The sequence below is a fragment of the Exophiala aquamarina genome (genome assembly GCF_000709125.1).
Source record: "Exophiala aquamarina CBS 119918 chromosome Unknown aczIA-supercont1.1, whole genome shotgun sequence".
Taxonomy (NCBI): domain Eukaryota; kingdom Fungi; phylum Ascomycota; class Eurotiomycetes; order Chaetothyriales; family Herpotrichiellaceae; genus Exophiala; species Exophiala aquamarina.
In genome coordinates, this window is record NW_013550587.1 from 2,493,893 (window position 1) to 2,507,763 (window position 13,871).

Here is a 13,871-nt window from a genome sequence, read left to right on the forward strand (position 1 = left end):
ATGTCAACGGCCGGCCATCTGCCCCGTACTGAGTACCAGAACGGGATCTCGGCTGCCGCATGCTAACATTCCCGATGATCTACGCACATTTCCTGCAGCTCCTGCCTGACATATCGCCAGGCCCCAACTCACTGTACAGCAAGATCGCTTACGGAGTCTTCAACACGTTGAGCAAGCTCGAGGGTCTTTGAATTTACGACACAAGAGCTTAAAAGGTCGGCAAATGTGACAATCGCTCGCTGTGGAGATTCATACAGAGTACTGTTCGCAGAGTCGCAACACTACTATTTTGGTAGGCAATACCAGAAGCTAAATCCGTTAACGTGGTCAAGATTTGGAGTACAGTTGGGGGGCTGAGAATAGAGCTGCGGCTAAACTGGTCAGACAGTGCAATTTATGTATGTACCTGCGGGAGTATGTTCGTTCTGCTCTGTCAGACAGGACCGACAGCTACTCCGCCCCTCGCCAGCCTCGGAATCGTTTTACCTCCAAGCCCCTCCCGACGAGGCTTTGCTATTCCGGATTCGGTAACGAACCTTTCTAGCTGTCCGAGCAGGCCAATGATAACTCCTTCATGGCATTGTGTCGAGGATGCGCACGACCCTACGCCGCTTGCCACGACGATCTTAAGAATGAAGGGCTCACAGACGGGGCCTAATCTAGGAAGATGGATCCGAAGTCAAGGGAATCAGGCCGCATCTATAGCTAATCTTCTTTGAGGCAAAGCCTTCCTGGTATATAGAATTACCGGGTTGAAGCTGGTCGCTGCGAGTTATATAACTTCCTGGTGAGCCTTCTCAAAGCCAGCTACAGATCTCAATCATTTGCACACGCTTCTACTTGTACATTCACTTCAAACCACCGCTCTGCATAATAAACATCATGGGGCGACTACTAATCCTTTACTCATTGCTATCTTTATGTCTTGCTCAAATTCAGCCCGCCCAGAAGTCAAACAACTGCCCCTTGCTCGGACCAGTATTTCCAGCGCCTACGGATCCCATCGCTTCTAAAGCTATTCAAGCTGCTGCAGATTCATTCCCCGATCTCCTCAAAGAGGCGCTTGGTGCCGGGCTCCTCGACAATCAAACTACCTCATTTTCAATCAATGTTTTCTCAGCAAACCACACCCTCTTTGAATACCATTATGCGGCACCAGGACTCAATGGTTCTTTAGCGGCAGGTCTTCTCAACAACCAGACCATCTATCGAGTCGGCAGTCTCTCGAAGTTGTGATCTATGTATACGCTTCTTCTGACAGCGCCCGGGAATTCGCTCGATCAGCCGATCACCAAGTTCGTCCCTGAGCTAGTAAATGCCACCAGCGAGAACCTTGGTGATGGGCCAACGTGGGAGGACGTCACCATCAGGTCGTTGGCAGGACAACTTTCCGGCTTGGGAAGAGATTGTAAGTCGCATCCTGTCATGCACCGAGGTAAATTCTAATTGTTACCTAGATGGAAATTATGATTTCGCGAATGAAGCCGCCAACCTCACTGCATTTGGATTCCCTGCTCTTACTGCAGCCCAAGCGCCAACCTGTGGGCAAGGTTTCACGAACAAATCTGCAATCATAGAATGCACACGCGAGGGTCAGTTTGTCCAGAGCACCGTGACATCAAACATTTACTAACTGTGAATACACACACAGACTTCATTCAAGGCATTATTGGCAAACGTGCTGTGACTTCACCATTCAGCACGCCTATATATTCCAATTTTGCATACATCTTCATTGGTTACGCCATCGAGTCTATCACTGGAAAGAGCTTCTTCGACTCCTTCACAGATGCCGTTGGGAAGCCTCTGGGGCTCAAAAGAACATCTCTATCGATCCCAAATGACAAAAATACCATCATTCCGGGTAACCCTGCGACCAACTCGTGGACGGTAGATGCTGGAGACGAAAATCCGTAAGTCAATCCGTAACTAGTCAAACTCCGAATCCGTTTCAGGGGCTAACACGAGAACAGGACTGGAGGATTCTACAGTAGTCTCTCGGATGTCACTGCTATTGCTCAATCCATTCTGAACTTAGATCTATTGCGACCTGTGGTTACGAGATCATGGATGAAGCCCCTTGCGCACACTGCGAACCTCCGCAATGCTGTCGGAGCCCCCTGGGAGATCTACCGCCAGGAGATCCCTGTGTCAGGAATATCTGCTGCCAACAACACCCGTGTGGTCGACCTTTACGCCAAATCGGGTGACCTCGGGGGCGCTGAGCATTACTACGGCACGCTCACCACGTTCGACATGGATCATCACTTTGGCTTCAACATCCTAGCCACTGGTAAAAAGGCCTCAAGTGTGCGATGGACTCTCGGCTCTATGCTCTCCGAGGTTTTTGTCAACGCTTTTGAAGCAGCCGCAAGGGACGAGGCAGATGCAAAGTTCGCAGGGACTTATGAGTCCACTGGGAATGGCCCGGCCTCCAACCTCACATTAACACTCGACGACAGTCGGCCGGGTCTTGGTGTTTCTGAATGGTATAACAACGGCATTAACATTCTCAACAGTCTGCGCACGTATCGCAACATTCCGACCGCGGCGACTCTCTCCCTGCGTCTATACCCCATGATCAAGTTTGGAAATGAGCTTACTTTCCGATCGGTGATTGAGGTTTTCCCCCAAGGCTACATCACCGGTCCAATGGCGACAGACTGCATTACATGGCCAACGGTGGATGGATTGCAGTATGGAGGTGCGGGCGTTGATGAGTTCGCATTTAAGATAGAAAACGGAGCACCGGCGGCGGTGACCCCCAGAGCGATGAGGCAGACGTTGACGAAGCAAAGGTAAACGGCCTCGCCGTCTCGCCTGTAGGCCTGCAATTTTAGAGCAGGGAGTGCAATCCTCTAATGGCCACGTACATAACTAACATTTTATTTATTCACTCACCCATGTCGATTCTTTCTGTTGGACTTGACAAATGGTAACGGCGTGTGAAATACTGATCTAGCAAGGACGCGATGCAAGTTATGTAGTTGGCAACCTGGTCTTTAGCCTTGCCGAAGCGGCAGGTGGGGTTGCTCAACGCTTAAGGGAGGCGCAATCCACGGCCGTCGGTCCAGAGGGGCTTTATACATCCATCACTGCCTAAGTAGTCTTCAGGGAGCAAGACACTGCCTGCTTCTGGGGGCGATGGATCGACAACCAACGAAGCCGAGCTCATGATTTAAACAAAGAGATTTTAGAAGCAAACGTTATTGCTTTGCTTGTTTTGTACCTTTACTAAGTTCTCCCTAAAGGGAGAAGTCTTTCCATCCTCCGCGGGGTCCATGGTGAGTTCTGGATGCCTTTCCTCCACATGTGGGGAAGGATCCCGACGTAAATCACCTGCTAGAAGCTCCATCTGCCGAGTATTGATCCTACTGGTTGGGTGAGGAGATGAACCTGTCATGCAGGCTCTCTTGTCTCAAGGAGCAATCTCGACGATGTCCGATCATGCTAAGACCTGGAGTCAATGGGCCGTTATTACTTGCATCAACGTTATATTTCCAACGACCTTGAATCAGCAATATAACTAAATCAACAGTAAAGAATGGCATTCACAAGCACCCAGATCCCAAGCGAGATGCTTGCGGCCCAGGCTGTCGAGGTAGGTCTACAGGGTATATTGGCAGGAGCACGTATGAGCCCGAGAGTTGTCATAGGATCTGGAAATGGCCCCTCGGCCTTTGTTCTAGGACTCGAGACTAATTATTGTCGTATATCTGGGTAGTCCTCCAAACCCCCAAAGGTTCATCGAATCCCCGTTCCATTGCCAGAGTTGGCGGAACAAGATCTCCTCCTGAGAACCGCAGTCGCCTCTTTGTGTCACACTGATCTCATGGTACTCGATGGGGTCTTTCATACGAAACTACCAATCACGATGTCTCACGAGGGTACCGGCGTTGTCGTTGCAGTAGGGAGTCAAGTGTCAGGTTTCAAGGTTGGCGACCGCGTCATGACAGGCATCAAGCTACACGCCTGTGGGAGATGCATCAACTGCAACCCGCCCAACGGCGAAGACTGGAACCAGTACTGCTTTCAGTCAGAAGGTGCCGCCGGAATCATGTCTGATGGTGCATTTGCGGAGTTCCACGTGGCTGACTCGAAGGAGAGCAGTCACATTCCGGACTCGGTGCCGTTCACCACTGCAGCACCACTAGCATGCGCTGGAGTTACTGTTTACCGTGCGGTCCTCACCAGCGAAGTCAAGGAAGCAGGCGTACTTGCCATCGTTGGCGCTGGAGGCGGGCTGGGGCATATGGGCATTCAATTTGCAAAAGCACGAGGAATACGGGTGATTGCCATTGACGCACGAGATGAAGGCCTAGAAATCTGTCGAAAGTTTGGTGCCGAGCATGTGCTTGACGCGCGGGAGGGCAAAGCCGAGATTGTCCAAAAGGTACAAGCCCTCACGAACGGCCAGGGTGTCGAGGCAGTTGTCAACGTCTCGGATCATCCTACCTCAGCAGCGCTCTCAGCCGCAATAACCCGCACCCATGGTACTGTGATTCAAGCAGCTCAGCCTGTCGAAGTCTGCGTGCCTTTCCAAGATATTGTGCTGCGAGACGTCACCATCAAAGGGACCATGTTCGGTGGCAGGAAGCTTAGCCAGGAGATGCTGCAGGTCGTGGCCAAACATAATATCAGGGCAGAAACACAGATTTTCTACGGTTTGCAGGAAGTCCCGAAGATGGTTGAGTTGGCCAGAGCAGGCAACCTGAAGGGCAAGGCGGTTTGTGTGGTCGATATCAGTCTGACGTGAGCTGAAATATGGTGAAATGCATCGATAGAGGCATCCATGGACCCTCCGTAGTTTCTTGTCAGTGGTGAACATGGGGTACATGTTTGTAAGCTCTCAATATATCCACCAGAAGTGACGAAGGAGGATTCCTCCGCTTCCATCCGTGAAGCTTGTATACTTTCTAGCGAAAGGAAGCATAGCCAGGTCAGAGCTGTAATACTATTCGTAGCCTTTAATGTTCAAGCGGTTGAATTCCTGCTTACTAACTAGCCAATCAACGAGCACTTTTGTGCCGGCTGTCGGTTCTTGCTTGACGCTTCTGCCTGCATCGGCAAACTCCTTGATAGCAGAAACATAATGTTCCGGGGCGTCTCGGGCCGAAGTTGACATAGGGGCGTGGAAGTTGATAAGCTGAGAAGCTAGCGAGTAAAAGAAGTGAGTCACAACTCTTTCAAGCGACATTTGGCCTGCCTCTCTTTTCTGAATACCTGACAACGCGAAAGTCCTCCAAGATGTCCATCGCATCGTGCTGTCTAAAAGGATTTGAGTGGAACGGCACACCGACCGGGAAGACAGGGCGCGTCGCAGGTGTTGATAACGACACATACATCGCGGGCGATGAAACTACTGACGCTGCTGTCCTGCTTATTGCCGATCTCTTCGGCTGGACGTTCAATAACATCCGGCTCCTTGCAGACCACTACGCCCGTGAAGCCGGCGTGACCGTCTACGCACCGGACTTCTTTGGCGGCGAAGTCATTCCTGCCGATCTGCTCGTGAACGAGGAGTTCGACAAGTGCGATCTCCCCGGCTTTCTGCAAAGAAACGGTCGCGAGGCTCGGGAGAATGAGATCTTTGCATTCGCAAAGGCCCTGAGAGCCAAGTACAAGAAGGTCGGCGCCATAGGGTTCTGCTATGGTGGATGGGCCGTCTATCGGTTGGGCGCAAAGGAGCATCAGCCTCCGCTAGTTGACTGCATCTCTGCGGGTCATCCTTCCCTGTTGATCAAGAAGGATATTGACGAGGTCGCCGTGCCGGTGAGTCGCCTCCATTCTTGTTGTCTGGGCTCGTCCAAGCTTATTCGACTTGGCCAAACATACTACATGTCAGCAATATACTGACAAGCCTGGTTCTTCTACGTAGGTGCAAATGCTCGCTCCAGAGATCGACTTCATGTACACCGCCGAGCTAAAGAGCCACACCTTCGAGACGCTCTTGAAATCAAATTTGACTTTCGACTACCAGCACTACCCAGGCGTGGAGCATGCTTGCTTCGTTCGCGGTAACGACAAGAAGCCGGGAGAGCTTGAGGCCATGGTGAAAGGCAAGGAGGCCGCGGTGTATTGGATGAAGCGGTTCTTGCAGGTAGACTGAGTTCCTGGGTGATGAAACACGGTAGTTGCAGGGCGATGTTGACCAGTCTAACTGATCCGATGGGAGGAACTGCCGGAGTCATTCTCTCGTCTAGTCAGGTAATTCCGTATTGCTGTAATGGAATATCAATGATACCAATCGTAATGCTCTTTGAAAAGTGTCTTGATCCTAAACCTTCCGTACTCAGGTGTGTTAACTGTCCGGTAGGACTTCCACTCAGACAAGCCTGCTTCGATATCCGCGTACTTCCCGGCCGATGATTCTAGCTTCAATTAGGGACCTAACTCTACAAGTGGTCTACATAGAGTTCCGAATATATCAGCGGACCTTGTAGCTGGCCGATAGTGGGAGACAAAAAATGACGTCACTGTTCGGTCTCCCGGCGACTGTGCGATCAAGTCGATCTCAACTCTATACTTCCTCCTGAACTAAAGAGGCATCTAATCTGCGATGAAGGTATGAAAGGTCTCCTTAGATCCAACTTAGTCAAGGCAGTTCGCTCCTCCTTCCCTCCCCCTCCTCCTCCTCCTGCTGAAGGTGTATTTCCCAGTCACAACCGAGGTCAACTGCGGGGCATTGACACCAACTAACCAAACCAGCTAGTCGCTTACCTAAGTGCCAACGGTCAAACGGATCGCGACGTTGTGCTGGCTTTTGACTACCCGGCTTCGTTGGCTTCAGATTAGGCGCGCGGACGCCTCTGCATGTTTTCTATACCGAACTATTGATGGAATACAAGTTTACTCTATCCATTATGAAAAACATGACGCAGGAAGATTGAATGGGCTAACACGAAGATCAAGCCCACCAGACCCCTGCTGCCCCTCATTATCCTAAGGATTCCCAGGGTCCTAGGAGGCAGAAGCTAAATTGCGCAAGTCTGGGGTCGAGATCCTGAGATCTGGATTTGCTGCCGATAAAGTTTTGCCATCACTTCGAACGCCGAGTCAGAGCCCAAGGGTAGCTACCATGGCGCAAACGCGGGGTCGAGTCATTGTGGAGGGGTATATCTGCGACGGGATGCTGCGTTTCAATGATCGTTCTGTTCATGCAAGTTTGAAGGCGCCCACAGCACTGATTCAGCCACGCGTTAGCTTCCTCACCCGCCACACGATCAAATTTCAGTCATCATTCGGTCGGTGACAATCTAGCGAAGATGCTCGAGGTATATGCCGACCCATGCACGGTCAACTGCCGCAAGGTACTGGCTGGGCTCGACCTCATCGGCACGAAGTACAATTTCAACCACATCGACTACTTCACCAGCCAGCAAAAGAGCCCCGAGTACATGAAGATCAACCCAAACGCCACTGTTCCATCAGCCGTTGACGGTGACCTGCAGATCACCGAATCAAATGCTATCCTGCAATACATCGCGGACGATGCTGGTTCCGCATACCCCAAGGAACCCAAGGATCGATGTAATGTCAATCGCTGGCTATTTTGGGAGGCATCAAAGTGGTTTCCCAGCTGCTACATCTACCTTGTCGAATACGTGGTGAAACCACTGCTGAAGGCAGAGCCTGACCAAGCTGTCATTGACCACGAAGCACCGAACTTCCATCGGCTTGCTGGAATCCTCGATGATCAGTTGGCAAAGACAAAATGGCTTGCCGGCGATAACCTCACGATTGCCGACATTTCTATGGCGGCTCCTATGCACCTTCATGAAGCACAGAAACTCCCACTTGACAACCATCCAAACCTCAAAAAATGGTTGGGAGAAATTGAGAAGTTACCTTGCTGGCAGAAAACCCAGGGGGCAGTCGACAAGGCCTTGCTGCCAGGTAGGGTCGCCTCAAATGGCACCGCTGCTGCCCGTAAAGATGTCAAAGCTAACTTCAACTACACGAAGGACGTTGAAAAACGTACGGAACTGTACTTCTATGACTCCGAGGCGGCCAAGGACATTCACGAGCCTGGCGATGATGCGCACGAGATGGCGGTACATGATGGATGGTATCGGGCGGATTCATTCTCCATCGACAAAGAGGGGTTCTCGGTTAAATCGTTCAAAACTGATTACCAGGATTGGGAGGATGAAGAATCTGTCAAGGAAAACTTCTACCCAGAGATTGTCGACTTCATTAAAAAGACCACGGGCGCCAAGCGCGTCCTTGTTTTTGACCATACTATTCGCACCAAGGCTAATGAGAAGAAGAAGTTGACACAGGAGACCAACACTTCCCAAAGGGCTCCAGTGATGCTGGTCCACTGCGACTACACGGCAGAGTCTGGGCCAATTCGAGTGAAGCAGCTGTTGGCAGATGAGGCAGACGAACTATTGACTCGGCGCGTGGCCTTCCTTAATGTCTGGAAACCCATTTATCGTGTCGTCGAGGAGAGGCCACTTGCAATGTGTGATGTCAGCACATCGCCATCCGACGATTTCTTCAAGCTGTACTTGAATTATCGCGACCGCGTGGGCGAGAACTATGTGATGCGGCATTCTCCGAATCATAAATGGTGGTATTTCCCCCAAATGACTCCGGAGCAAGTCATCATCTTGAAGACCTTTGAATCAGAAACAGACGGCCGTGCTCGCTTTGTTGGTCATAGTGCTTTCGATGATCCTACCTCAGCACCCGACGCGCCTGCCCGAGAGAGTGTGGAGATTCGCACAATAGCATTCTTTTAGTCTGCCAAGGTCAAGGGGAATGAATTGATCTGATCAATGCTGGATCCGTTTTTGTTGCTGCAGCCTTGATTACTCCCGCCTGTTTTACCGTCTCGCCGTTGAAAGGAACAGTATATGTGTCTAGTAGCTTGAAGATCGACCTACAAGCTCCCACGTGTGATATAGGGTACCACTTTCCCTGGGCCGAATTTGGGATTGAACTCATGCAAGATCTTTTCACGCATTTCAACGAAATCAGGTTGTGCAAAGCCATTCTGTTGTCAATATACCTGTGCTGGATCTGACAGCAGACTGTCGTGCTATCATTTCACTCGATCGTACCAACACGAAATGCCAGTGGGGGGTCTACATACCCGACTTTGGGGATGGAGAGGGATCCAAATCTCCATCCCCATTTGTGAGCTCAATCTTAAACTCACATTTCGTATCCATCCCCACGTCCGATCTCAGAATCGGACTTGGCATGCAAGATGATCGATCATAATTAGATCGGCCGTCAATCATTGCTTTCCCCGTCTGATCCCGGTGGCTTGGCTTAACTGGGAAGCCTACTGTAAGAAAACTAATTACTCCTTCCGTCAGAAGTCAGAAGTGCTAAGAGATTAGACATGTTTTCATTCTTCGCGAATCTGGGGAGCCAGACGTGCCATCTGCGATCCTTTTAGATCTCACCTTGGCCTGATGCGATGCCGAGACCGTCAATGTGCCCATGACGCCAACGAGGCGCGCTTTGATGTCCGGGAAGTCGTCGGGCACGGGGATCGAGGGCTTGGATCTGAATCTTGCATACTTATCCTGCAAACGCCTCCCTATCGCCCAGCCTTACGACGGATGTCAAAAATGTCTCCGGGGAATGCTCGACTCTGAGCACAACAAAAATGAAGTCTTGTACTGCCTAATCTTTTCGACGCAATTGGCCGCATTGCAATCTTAAACCGCTCTACCGTGTCTCAGACAGCTCGGTATTCCCGGGCTGTGTACATTGGTAGGATATTAGATGTCGAATGTCATTGTTTCCTGCACTGTTGACAGGCCAGCAAGACGTGTCCTCAATACTTGGAATTAAGAGAGGTCCATCAGCGCCTGATCCCGTAGGTACTTCGTATATATAAGATGTTTGTTGACCTGCTCGGTATTGATGTCTTATCCGACCTCAGCCTTAGACCTCAATCAAACGCTCCTTCCAGCCTCAGTCATTCCTTACAATCCCGGGCTAAGTCACTCATTTTTAATATTTTCTTCCTTGGGCTTATCTTTTCTCCAACAACATGAAGACCATCGCTGTTGCTGCTACTGTTGCGGTGTCTCTCGCAGGACTCGCAGCCGCCAATCCGATTGCTGAACCACAAGGTTTTGGCGGATGGTTCCACCGACGCCCAGCAACCACCTTCACGACTGTTACTGTCACGGTTCCAGCACCAACCCCCGCGCCAGAGGCAGGCAACTCGAAGCCTGCTGACAACGCAACACCGGCCGGAAACACAACGCCCGATGAGTCCCCCAAGCCTGCTGGCAATGGGGGATCTGTTGGTGGAAAGGGCCCAGCCTTCCCCTTTTACTTCACTTCAACATACGCAGTGATTGCAACCCCTGATCAAGTCATCAATGGCACTGTCGCTGCCCCTGGGGAGCCTGGAGCCATCGGAATTTACAATTACGGTATCAACAGTGACTTGGAGGTCATCTGCTACGTGAGTACAAACACTCCAAATGCCGAGGACACACCCAAAGGCTGACATCGGTATCAGAACATCACCCTTGGAGGAGTGACCGGAGACTACCAATCTGCTGCCAAAACAGCGACTCACATCCACCAGGGCGTCAAAGGCGCCACCGGCCCCCCACGCATCGCGCTTCCCAACCCTCTTCCAATCAGCGACGATCCCACGGTGATTCGTCGCTCCGTCGGATGTTTGACTGGCCCATTCACCACCGGTATCCTGGCAAACGGAATTGACACCGGTGCCGGATTCAGCCTCAAGCAAATCGAAGCCAACCCGGCGGGTTTCTTCACCGACGCTCACACCGTCAAGTATGTCCCAGGTGTTGTCAGAGGACAACTAGCATAGCGGCCGGCCCGAGAAGAGGCTTTTGTGGTCATGTATGCCGTTGGCGTTTGATGGAAGACAGTCAGGGATGTTCAATTCTTGTGCTCATGATGAGTAATGTTTTTGTTTATCGCCGTTGTAATCGCTGGTGGTGTGGAAAAAGGCGTAGCGGCATAGAAGTTAGTTGGAATCGAGATTGTCTAGGAGATTTCAAAGATTATGTTTTGCCTTCATATGCCATATTCATCTGCAAGCTCGACCCAGGCTGCGACAATTCGGTCCACGTCACTCTTCTTGATGGGGATGCGATGCGGCCCATCCCACTCGACAAGCGTCGTTGTGCCGGCGGCGCAGTAGTCCTCGACGAGCCTCCGATGCAAATGCAGGCCCTCATCCTTAAGCCCGTGCACGTGAATCGTCGGGATCTTCAATTTCATATCCGGGCGCTCGAAAATACTATCCAAATCCGCCGCGTTGGGCAGCCCGCCGGCGGACTGCATCCAGGGAAACTTCTCGGACTCGTCGTTAAGACTAACCATGGGCGCGCGCCCGGCAAGGATGACAGCAAAACGCCACGGGCCGTCTTTACCCTGGAGCTGTTGCTCATATAGCAGACTCGCCGCTAGCTTTGCGCCCTGGCTGAACCCCAGCAGGCCGACCCAGTCGCCCGTGCCCTCGTCGCTCTCCATACACCGGTCGATCGTGTACCCGAGCTCGTATGCACACGCGCCGGGGTCAATCTCAGGGTGTGTCTCCAGCCAGCGGAACCATCGCCGGAACGGGCCCCAGTCCGAGTACACTGGGTGCACGCCGACGCCCTCATCGCAGAAGAAAGGTGCGTCCACGAACACGAATCGAAACCGATTCTTCAGCTGCTCGTGGTTCAGGAATGCCCGCAGCTGAGCTTTGAATATCGCCGAGTTGACGCCCCCGCCGTGGATGCAAAGTATTCGCGGTAGGCGTAAACTGGGATCTACCGACGACATTTTGTTTGGTGGGCGTTAGATACAATTGCGTTAGTGGGGAAAGGATACTCCAGGTCGGTGGGGTCGTCGTCGGTTCAGGAAAGGAGAGAAAGAGAGACAGACAGGCTTTGGTGTCTGCTCTCAATATAATCCCGAGGCTATTGCTATGGAGACGATGTGTTATGTTTCTGTCCGCACAACAATTGCGTCAATTGCTCAAGGACATATAATAATGAACCTCTGGGCTGAGCCTTTCAATCCTGCAGATCCGAGGCTGACCTTCGGGGTGGCCTCGTTTCATGCGGGCCGCGATACTCGGTGATTTGCCCTAAAAATAGGCCGCGTGGATGACGCCAAGTGTGCGATAAGCATCCAACTTCAAAGCAGGCTACAATGTAGCATCTGCCATGGTTGATGCGCTTTCCTTGATATCGCAATTCTGAAGCCTTACGAAGTAGAAGACCTCCTCTTCAGGATCATTTCTATTCTACATCTAGCTGTAAACGGTGAGCAAGACGTGATGGGATCACGGCACGGGGTCTGTATTATTGTTCGATGGGGGCGGTTATCCCAGGAGGGAAGGGCTCGGGTTTGTTTCGTGAACTGTATTGACTATTCTGTCCTCGAGTTTGATTCATGCTTTTCGCATGGATTGTCGATCCAGATCGACGAAAACTCGTTGAGAGTTGCAGTGCTACCTAGAAATCGCAACTTCGTGGCCTCGCCATCTGCATGCGAAAGAGCTTTCCAACTTGCTCATCCAGTCAGTCCCCCTTCGCTGGGCGCGGATCGACATGCGAAACGCCCAAGCTATTGGTGCACACTATTCTGAGAAGCATTTCTAGCCCGACACCACATAGCGTAGCACAGCATGAAGCTTTACTTAGGCTAGATGTCTTCGCTTCCATCCCTTCCGCCGCCCTGGGTCTTCTTCTCCCGTCGTGCCACAAGACGTCATGCCATTTGCCTCTTATGCAGTCTTGTTGATCTCGGTGACATCCCTGTGTAACTGGGCGAAAATGAATCCATTCCCCATCGTTTCAGACTCTGCAGGCACCAATGGCTGACGCTCCTCCTCCATGGTCAGAACCCTGCGACGCTCGCGATGTATTGCTTTCAATTTGCGCCGATATGATGTCAATGTGCGCCGACGCAATGCTCTCAGCTTGACGTCGAGAGCCCACTTCTTAATTCGGAAGTTCTTCCAGAAACACTTGCCCAGGTTGCATCCCAGAACGCCCATCAATGATCTGGATGCTCGACGACGTTTTTCGAGGAGGATCCACGGCGCGACGTCTCCGCCCTTGAGGTGCTTCGGTCGTTCTAAGTGGTGGCGAGTATCCTTTCGGATGGAGGCGATCTTGTGCTCTTTGGTGAAGCAGACTTTCGCAGCGAGCTCCTTGCAAGTCAATGCGAGACAGGCTTGATCACCGAGGCTGAGGTATTTCAGGACCGCAGACATAATTTCTGGCGATTGCCCTTGTAGCGTGACTGGGTGTCGATCAGTAGCCAGTGGATCCATAGTGGCACTGACACCACTAAGGATTGGCAGAGACACCTATGGCGGAGCGAATCTTGTAAGTCAACTTGTATAGCGTGTGCACAACGCCTCATCGAGCGGATCTTCGCTGTAAGGCTCGTTGCGGGAAGATCATGGATCCGCTCAACGAATACCAGTCCTCAGCGCATTGGGAACAAAGCGAATGAGCATTCTAGAAAGGATGGCAACTTCAGAGCTTACCGAACGAGGAATTTCAACACCCATCCTGTCGCTTCAAGCTATCAGCTGGTGATGTGTGCTCTGTGGGAGAGAGAATTCGAGTTCTGAGTATTCGTGGTGCACCAGAAAGTTGGTAGTAGAGATTGTACAAACAAGAAGAATTTTCAGGCCGTGGAGGAAAGAAGGGGATCTGAACGCCAAAAGAAGGATGAATAGATGAGAACTATGCATGTGACATCTCATTGTGGTGAATGCAGAAGAATAAGGAGAAATAAAATAATAGATAGGACAAGCATATAGCGCGAGAGCTGTCCTGAAACGCCGTCCCAAGCTTCAGGATTGAGTCGCGCGATGGATGCTCGCACTGCCATGTCAAGCTGCCAGGCTCTCA

General features: G+C 51.5%; 7 protein-coding genes across 7 annotated transcripts; 6 read left to right on the plus strand and 1 right to left on the minus strand.

Moving 5' to 3' along the window:
- Positions 1-882: 882 nt before the first annotated feature.
- Positions 883-1,236, plus strand: A1O9_00892 (uncharacterized protein; the record flags this gene model as incomplete). The annotated part of the gene is made up of 1 exon (XM_013410054.1): positions 883-1,236. One exon carries the CDS (start codon positions 883-885, stop codon positions 1,234-1,236), a length of 354 nt encoding a protein of 117 aa, XP_013265508.1.
- Positions 1,237-1,239: 3 nt separating this feature from the next.
- On the plus strand, positions 1,240-2,802 carry A1O9_00893 (uncharacterized protein; the record flags this gene model as incomplete). Its single annotated transcript, XM_013410055.1, has 4 exons — positions 1,240-1,408; positions 1,458-1,592; positions 1,652-1,913; positions 1,974-2,802. 4 exons carry the CDS (start codon positions 1,240-1,242, stop codon positions 2,800-2,802), a joined length of 1,395 nt encoding a protein of 464 aa, XP_013265509.1.
- Positions 2,803-3,874: 1,072 nt separating this feature from the next.
- Positions 3,875-4,756, plus strand: A1O9_00894 (uncharacterized protein; the record flags this gene model as incomplete). Its single annotated transcript, XM_013410056.1, has 1 exon — positions 3,875-4,756. One exon carries the CDS (start codon positions 3,875-3,877, stop codon positions 4,754-4,756), a length of 882 nt encoding a protein of 293 aa, XP_013265510.1.
- A 491-nt stretch (positions 4,757-5,247) lies between these two features.
- Positions 5,248-6,109, plus strand: A1O9_00895 (esterase/lipase; the record flags this gene model as incomplete). The annotated part of the gene is made up of 2 exons (XM_013410057.1): positions 5,248-5,772; positions 5,879-6,109. 2 exons carry the CDS (start codon positions 5,248-5,250, stop codon positions 6,107-6,109), a joined length of 756 nt encoding a protein of 251 aa, XP_013265511.1.
- A 1,156-nt stretch (positions 6,110-7,265) lies between these two features.
- On the plus strand, positions 7,266-8,747 carry A1O9_00896 (uncharacterized protein; the record flags this gene model as incomplete). The annotated part of the gene is made up of 1 exon (XM_013410058.1): positions 7,266-8,747. The coding sequence occupies one exon, from the start codon at positions 7,266-7,268 to the stop codon at positions 8,745-8,747; it is 1,482 nt and encodes a 493-aa protein (XP_013265512.1).
- Positions 8,748-10,015: 1,268 nt separating this feature from the next.
- On the plus strand, positions 10,016-10,816 carry A1O9_00897 (uncharacterized protein; the record flags this gene model as incomplete). Its single annotated transcript, XM_013410059.1, has 2 exons — positions 10,016-10,438; positions 10,496-10,816. The coding sequence occupies 2 exons, from the start codon at positions 10,016-10,018 to the stop codon at positions 10,814-10,816; spliced, it is 744 nt and encodes a 247-aa protein (XP_013265513.1).
- A 209-nt stretch (positions 10,817-11,025) lies between these two features.
- A1O9_00898 (uncharacterized protein) lies at positions 11,026-11,781 on the minus strand (the record flags this gene model as incomplete). The annotated part of the gene is made up of 1 exon (XM_013410060.1): positions 11,026-11,781. The coding sequence occupies one exon, from the start codon at positions 11,779-11,781 to the stop codon at positions 11,026-11,028; it is 756 nt and encodes a 251-aa protein (XP_013265514.1).
- Positions 11,782-13,871: the final 2,090 nt, after the last annotated feature.